The following is a 7,845-nucleotide window of genomic DNA, read 5'->3' on the forward strand; positions in this document are numbered from 1 at the left end:
GCAATCTTAGCTCAAAAGAATACAAAAATCTTCAGAATTTGTTCTCATGTATTGAAACTTGAATCAAATACAAAGTGATTTGGAATTGTGTTTCAAGTTAGAATGACCACAAGTCACATGATCCAAATCTGGGATACGTAACCGATACGGATAGTCAAGTTGAAGTATGATATTGGGTTTTAAAAGAATGGATTTACCGAATTAGTTTTTCTCTACATACCTAATGCCGTGGTAGCTTAACATTGTCACTTTGACAGGATTGTAGCACAATCTTTACGTTTAGACGGAGGATTAGCGCAACTTAGCATAATGTCATCTGTTACATTGTCCCGTATTAATCTATAGTTACCAATGATGTATTGACCTTGTGGTTAAGATTAAAGGCATGTGTACAATAGATCTCAGGTTCGAAGCCCCGTTACCTATTCAGAAGCATCCTTTGCACCCGCCCCACCTTATTCCTACAGCATGCTCACCATAAGGCATCACACCTAATAGCAGTGATATAAAAAGTGATACGGATATACACAGAACAAAGAGGTACTAGTCTAGTCAAGTTCAGATTGATAGACCTGTTTTAACAAATGATTAGCACCTTTTAATGAAATGTTCACCTTTCGTGACAATTTGAAGAACAGACTTATATGTTTTACTTAAGAAAGGTACAACCAAGAAACAAAGAAACAAACACTGGCAAAGAAGTAAGGAGTTCTAGAGACCACGTTGGTGGTAATATAGCTGCTGGTACCATCGGACCCAGACAAGAGCCACATAGCCAACCAGCCACAAGTGATCCAAACCTGTTAGAGAAAGAAACATAAACGGGTCACCAAAACAAAAATGAGGTTGAATATTGTACCAGATTTGGGGGTCACCTAACATTAGAATGAGCCGCTGTATATTTTTATTATCTTACCCAATAATAGCAGACCTCCCTAAGCTCTTCGTCTTGTCATTTAGGAAGTATATGCTAGCTCCCAGAGAGATAGCCACCTGCATCATCAAGTTTCAACTAATCAAACAATAACCAATGCTTCATAGTTTTAGACATCTAGATATTATGCTAAACTACTACACATTGGAGAGACGGTCTCGAGTTTCCACTTTTTACTAGATTACACAAACACTAAGTATCTATGTCCTACACATTGAGATTCGGTCAGGGGTTAACACGATATCGTGAGATTACCAACCATTTGACTCAATCTGTGATCAAGACTAATTCCGCTGTGAATCTGTGATACATAACAATCTGTGTTGGAACTGTGTAAGTATCACATGTCAATCGCTCAAAACAAAACTTCCACCTGATGTGAAAACAAATCTTTCTAAACCTAACTAACACACATCACCGGCTCTAATTTACATATCATACAAATCAAACAGCCCAGATAAAATTTAGATAAGGAAAACAGATCAACAGATCCTCTCCAACAGCTCCTCTTTTTCCTCTCCCCCCTGGCTCTGGGAAAACAGCCCCTCCCTCTGAAAATCCGTCAGCTATTAAGAAAAAAATCAACACCACTGCTATTAAAAAAGACTAAAACATCTAGAGAAGACGTTAGAAATTTGATAAAATTGTCCATAACATATTAACATTGGATTATTTCTCAATGAAAGATGAATAAAACGGTCAAATGAATGTTCAAGAACTCAAAACAGGTTATTAGATAATTAGATCAATATACTGATTTTTATTCCTAAATGTTCAAAAATAAAATTAAGAAAACTACCTTCGTTCCTAATTTGTTCTTTTTATTCATCTACAGGAAGTGTAATTGATACGGATGATAATATTAATGTGTGAAATATGTTAAAGACCCAAACCCTATACTCCTATAAGAAAGAGTTATGAAGAACCTGATAGGATAGGAGAGATGGCATGTGCAGAAATGAAAGTACAAAAGGCATGAATTCTAGTTTGGGTATGAAACTGGCCTCTAGCGAACTGTGAGAACTTAAGGAATAGAGGACAGCAAAAAGTTAAAGATGTAAAACTAGGAATGACTCTTGAGCATTAATTTCCACTCCAAGGTCTTTCCAAAAACAGTCCCTTGTCATACAGTTGCGAAGGTTGTAAATAGTAAAGGGCTCAAATATTTGATTCCAAATTTCCAACCGGTGGGGTTGCTCAGAAATTACACATTTCAATCATGTTATCCATGTATGGAAGCTAAGTGGGTGCCTATAAAAGTTGCAATTATCCACTTTGACAGCCAAAGCTATCACAATACCTTGCAGAGCCCTATTAATTGCATTGCAAGAAACTTAAATAGAGATTTCCACAAGGGATCTATGTACTTGAGGAAGAACACGATGATAAATCTGAAAGTGTTGATATATAAGGCAGTTTTCTTATCGAATAGCCCATTTCTTTATTTCCTTCAACCTCCATCCTTCATTGCCAAAACACATCACACATAGATATCATTAAGAACAATCAACTTTAGAGGTTTCAGAATCATGATGTCAAATGGTTAGATTTAGAATTATACATGGCCTCATCCCTAACCCAAAGAAGAAGAATCATGGTCTTACCTCTATCCCAATAAGTTCTGTGCGGTAAAATACAATAACTTGACACAAATTATCAATGGTTATGGTAAAGGTTGTACATCTTTCTAGTCAATATAAACAGGGCATCAATTGCTCAAAGAGCTCAGATGAAAAGGTAACTTCGGGTCGTCAACTAAGTTGAAGAACTAAAAAGAGTAAAAGTAGGAAGGAAGATAAGATTTAGGAACTCATGCAAAGTTTCTTAAGCTTACATCCCAGGTGTCACTCTGAGATGCAGGAGCTGAAGAGCAGAAGGGTGTAAATCAGGAGAGTGTTCTATTACCAGATGAATTCAAGCATATTAACTCATCTAATTGCATAAGCATAGTTTTCTTAATTTTATTTTTGAAGTTAAGATGGACAGGTATTCATGTTGTTTTAGTTTCAAGTCCATTAATTTTGACTAGTACTTGTTTTGGTCGGTCAAAAGTTCATCAAAATTTGGGATTTTCCGGTCTTTTGCGACGACTTCAGCATTTCTGAGCAAAATAAACTTAATAAAAGGCCGCATGGGTGAGAATAGTAATTGAAACATGCATTCGCAACGATTGGGCAATCACGAACCATATCTTTTTATTCCTTGTGTGAGCTCAACAGAATTACATAACTGGGAACCTTCAATGTTGGAGCAACGTCATTCCCATATTCAAACCATGGTAGGAGTTTGGAGCTGTTTAGAATTCCTTCACAATGTGGTTTAGAGCTGAAGCTTACAGATGTGTTTATTGGTTTAAATCTACATTTGAACGCATACGGTTTTTCTCTTGCATGATTTGCTTTTTTAAAATTTGATTTTGAAGATACTCTACTTTCAATCTGTGTGTCAAGGATGGCTTAACTCCAGTTGTGTAGTTGACTTAATTTCATTTTGCCATTTTTAGATTAGATGTGAGGCGTTGCATGAGAATGAAGACTCCTATTAGATGAGGAACCTACTTGTTAGGCTTAACTATAAGTTTTACGAGTTCGCTAAGAATAGGATTTAAAATTATTATAGAACTTAGTGATGCATGATTAAGGAGCTATAGGGATGTACTTGCAGTTAAGTAGTGATATGATTATTGAGTTTCAGGTTACTCAAAATCTTGAGAGAACTTGAGGGATGCATTTTCACAGAAATTGACGACTTTCAGTTTGGTTTTTTGTTTAGTCTGTTTGACCATGGCCACTAGTCTCTGGACTAAATTGATTCTAGAGCACAAACTCCCAGATTTAGTAAAATCCAAACTTCTTGTGGCTATATTATATCATAAACTAATAAATGAATACAGCTTGCGAATCAAATGAGGAATTTAACTCATTTATGTGCAAGCTACTTTATTAAAGTGACAGTTGTAAATTCACTTACTGTTTCATCTATTTGACCTTATTCAATCATCAGTATCACTCGTCACGCTGCTGCATTAGACTTCGGCAAAAAAAAAATATACAAAATTGCAAACTCTGTTTCTGATTCGGTGTTTCCAAATTACATACAGTCGAATCAATCTCATAGTAACTTCTATTTCAGTTATACTGTATAAAAGAGTAAGTCTTTAATTAGAATAGAAAACAACTAATAGGAAGGACGGAATTGAAAACCCTAGAAACCATACTATTGAGGAATCCTTTTCTGAACTACAGACAAGAATCATAGTTGACCACTTGACCAATTCCACAGAGCCCTAAAATGCACACCTATTCATCTTTGGATTGTAAGGGAATCAAATGGATAGTTAAATTCAAGAGTATGCTTCTTATTTGTTACAGAGTAGAAAAAAGTTGATGTGCTCTCAAATAAAGGGAGAATGAAAATATTTCAATTATCATAAGGATAAAGTTGTATTCATTCAACCACCCAAGTCCACCTGGAAAATTCCCCCCCCCCCCCCCCCCCCCCCTCCCCCTCCCCCGGAACTGTGAGCAAAAATTTCATTACATCAGATACCTCATATCAATTGATGTCCTGCACACAAAAATATTTTCATCTCGCTTATGTATGCAAAAAAGTAAGAATGCAATCCCTATTAGACAGTAATATCAATTTAGAAAAGTTTGGTTAAATGCACAACTTATAACTTTCAAGAGCTGTTTTAATTGCCAAAAAAGAAAAAGAGAGCTGTCATTTATCTTATTTCAATGAAGTGAAGGATTATTTGCTCGAACAGGCCATGCTTCAGAAACAGGGTGGAAGTCTGGAAGATGGACGGTGACCAAAGTTTCTCTAGGTGAAGAGAAAATCTTACTCAAAGCATAAAATGAGGAAAAGCTGTTTGCTTTGTGAATTGTGATAATTGTGAAACTTTCTTATGAAGAGGATACACAGTTCACTAGGGCTCTGTCAATTTCAACAAAAAACAGTTTCAAAGCAAAATGATTTTCCATGGAAAACAATTTTCAAGGGAAAATATAGGTGACATAGTTTCCTTTGTTTGCTTACAAGAAAAGTTATAGTGAAGAGAAAAACAGAAGTGAAAAGGAGAGATGGATGGGGGGAGAGAAAAATAAATGTAAAGGAGTAGAGAGAAAAATGTGGCATTCCTTCTTTCCAAAAGGAAAATGTTTCCCCCTTTGGGAAAATTAACTTTTACTCACTAACAGAACAAACAAAAGAAAATGGGAAAATCATTTTCCGAGAAAGTGTCTTCCGTCAAAAACAAACGGAGCCTAAGTTAGCATAGTTTCCCCTTTTGAGTTGTTGTAAAGATGAACAATGTACATCCTGATGACTGGACGGACTCTTATTCTCCTAGTACACTATTTGTTCTTCAACCTTCCAATGCATGTTTAATTGAATGTTGCAACGAACATCCCTCCCCTAAACAAGACTGGAAAAGAGAGGAACAGCAAGCCATTGGTCCTTGTATGAAGTTTAACTATACCAAAAAAAATCACATTCTAAATCCAACATCAGAGCTCTCGCAAAGGCCCCAGCCACATAGCTTAAAGAAAATCTCAAAAGAAAACAATGTTATTAAATTAAACTGATGAGTTAGATTCAAAAGCCTGTCATTTCTTTACAACTAGAACAGCTTTTTATTGCTGTAAAGACATTCCACTGAACAACCCTCCAATCACTATAACCGCTGGAAGTCGGAAACCAACATATTTCCTACTCCTATGCAATCAATTTCCCATAAACTATCTGACTCTTCCAGACCAATGGGTCCTAGTTTGAACAAGATCAAAGGATACAATGAAGAAATAAGACACAAATAAAAATATGCATGACGTACCTGAAAAGCTGGTCCACCTTCAGCAGAATTCATTATACTCCAGCAAGCCATGAATGCAAATAAAAACAGTCTTCTAAGAATGATGACAGTTGCAGGAAGCTCAACAAAATTGAGCAAATTCTTCACCCAAGGAGGAGATTCCTCAACTTTCTTCTTCAACCTTGTCTTCAGGTTGATCTTTGTTTTCTTTCTCTCCCAAAAGCTTCTCATAAGAAGTTTCTCAAAGGCAGCCTCTATAGACTCTACACTTCTCTCATCTCCAGCATATTGCTCTGCAAGAAAGTTGCGAGAACTCCAGATTTCATCCTCAGCGGCATATGGACTTATACCAAGGCGCTTATAAGGATCCCAGATATTCAGCCTTGGAAACTTTGAAGAATTACCTATAGGAAATAAAATGAATGAAAGAATTTTCATAATGACCACCTCAACAAAAGACATGATACAAAGCATACAATGTAACACACCCTTAACCAAACCCCTAAATCAATTCAGCATAGCCATCCCTCGCCAAAACTAGAGTAACATGTTTTTTCTATGTTGTGATATCCTCTGAAATCAAATTGAGTATATAACTCTTTCTTAAGAAAAACTAGCAACCGTAAAATGAAATCTTTTTTTCTAGCACCTTTCGACTCGTTTTAACAACCTGAAATGAATTTCATATCTTAACACTAACACATTGTTTGATAGGAGGGGAGGGAAAGGAAGGAGTATTCAGTTACTCACTTCCCCCTCCCCCATCTCTCTTTCCTCCCTCTTTAATAAACACACACATTCCGCTCCCTTTCTTTCCCACTCTCCTTTCCTCTCCTCCCCTCTCCTCTCCCCTCTATTTTGCTATCTAAACAAAGTGTAAATAGTAACACACTCTAAAATCAAACATTTACCAAAAAACACAATATAAAACTTAGAAAAAAGGAAGATTTTGCAAAACAATCTGTTCTCACAAAAACAATAATCAAATCCGACCTCAAGCATTATCAATCCGTTTCCTTTGCCTTGAAGCATTATCAATTCTACAGGTAACCAATAATTCCTTTCACACTCAATTACGCCTCAAAGTAAGAAGGCCATCACAAAAATATAAATAAAATGACCATAAAATTAAATTTAGTGCTAGAATTTGTACCTCCATAAGGCGTATCAACAGCACATCTAGGCAACCTTAAATTGACTCCACGCGTGGGTAAATTCCTCGAATTCTGACGCAATGAACTGTTTAAAGACACACAAACAGGAAAACGTCAGTAATTGAATAGCAAAAAAAAGCACAAAAATGAATTTCGTAAAGGATAAGAGATGTACAGTTTAAGGCCGAGGAAAGGTGTGGACAAATTAGGGTTCGCAAGCAAAGCGGCAACCATGTTTGAATTGGAGGAAAGATATTTCCGGAAAGCTAAAGGTCGGTCAGATAAACACCATGGAAGAGGCTGCTCGCGAGCTGGTAGCTGAGGAGAGATAAAGCGTTTTGTTGATTACAGGGAGAGAGAAAACGATGTTGAGTTTGGGATTGTAAATAAGGGGTGTCAAATCGGGTCATCGGTTTGGGTTCGGTTTCGGTTCGGGTTCATCGGTTCGGGTTGAAACCGGTTCATTTTGCTATCGGTTCGGTTCGGGTCGGGTTGAAAATTAAACGGTTTGGTTCGGGTTCGGGTTATGTAGTGCGGGTTCATATCGGGTCGGTTTCATATCGGGTTGGGTCATATTTGGTCGGATCAAAAACGGGTTAAGTCGGTTTCATATCGGTTCAGGTTCATATCGGTTCGGGTTATAATCGGGTCGGGTTTATATCGGGTCGGGTTCATATCGGATCGGGTCAGATCGGGTCGGATTGTAGTCGGGTTGGGTCAATTCGGTTCGGTTCGTTAACGGGTTTAGTTGGATTGTAATCGGATCGGGTTCATATCGGGTCGGGTTCATATCGGGCCGGGTTTATATCGGGGCGGGTTCGTGTTTAGTCAGATAAATTCGGATACAAATTACAAAAAATGTCGGGTTATTATTAAAATCACAATTTTCAATGCGCTTATATTATAATATCTACATTATTGAAGCAAAGTGAAAAGGTAAA

The 7,845-nt window shown here is 37.0% G+C and overlaps 1 protein-coding gene across 1 annotated transcript; it reads right to left on the reverse strand.

Moving 5' to 3' along the window:
* Positions 1-524: 524 nt before the first annotated feature.
* Positions 525-7,265, reverse strand: LOC110794641 (protein CHAPERONE-LIKE PROTEIN OF POR1, chloroplastic). The gene is made up of 5 exons (XM_021999611.2): positions 7,080-7,265; positions 6,904-6,989; positions 5,772-6,154; positions 917-993; positions 525-800 (listed from the first exon to the last, which is right to left on the reverse strand). Exons 1-5 carry the CDS (start codon positions 7,136-7,138, stop codon positions 650-652), a joined length of 756 nt encoding a protein of 251 aa, XP_021855303.1. The 5' UTR covers positions 7,139-7,265; the 3' UTR covers positions 525-649.
* Positions 7,266-7,845: the final 580 nt, after the last annotated feature.

The sequence above is a fragment of the Spinacia oleracea genome, chromosome 5 (genome assembly GCF_020520425.1).
Source record: "Spinacia oleracea cultivar Varoflay chromosome 5, BTI_SOV_V1, whole genome shotgun sequence".
In the NCBI taxonomy this organism is placed as follows: domain Eukaryota; kingdom Viridiplantae; phylum Streptophyta; class Magnoliopsida; order Caryophyllales; family Amaranthaceae; genus Spinacia; species Spinacia oleracea.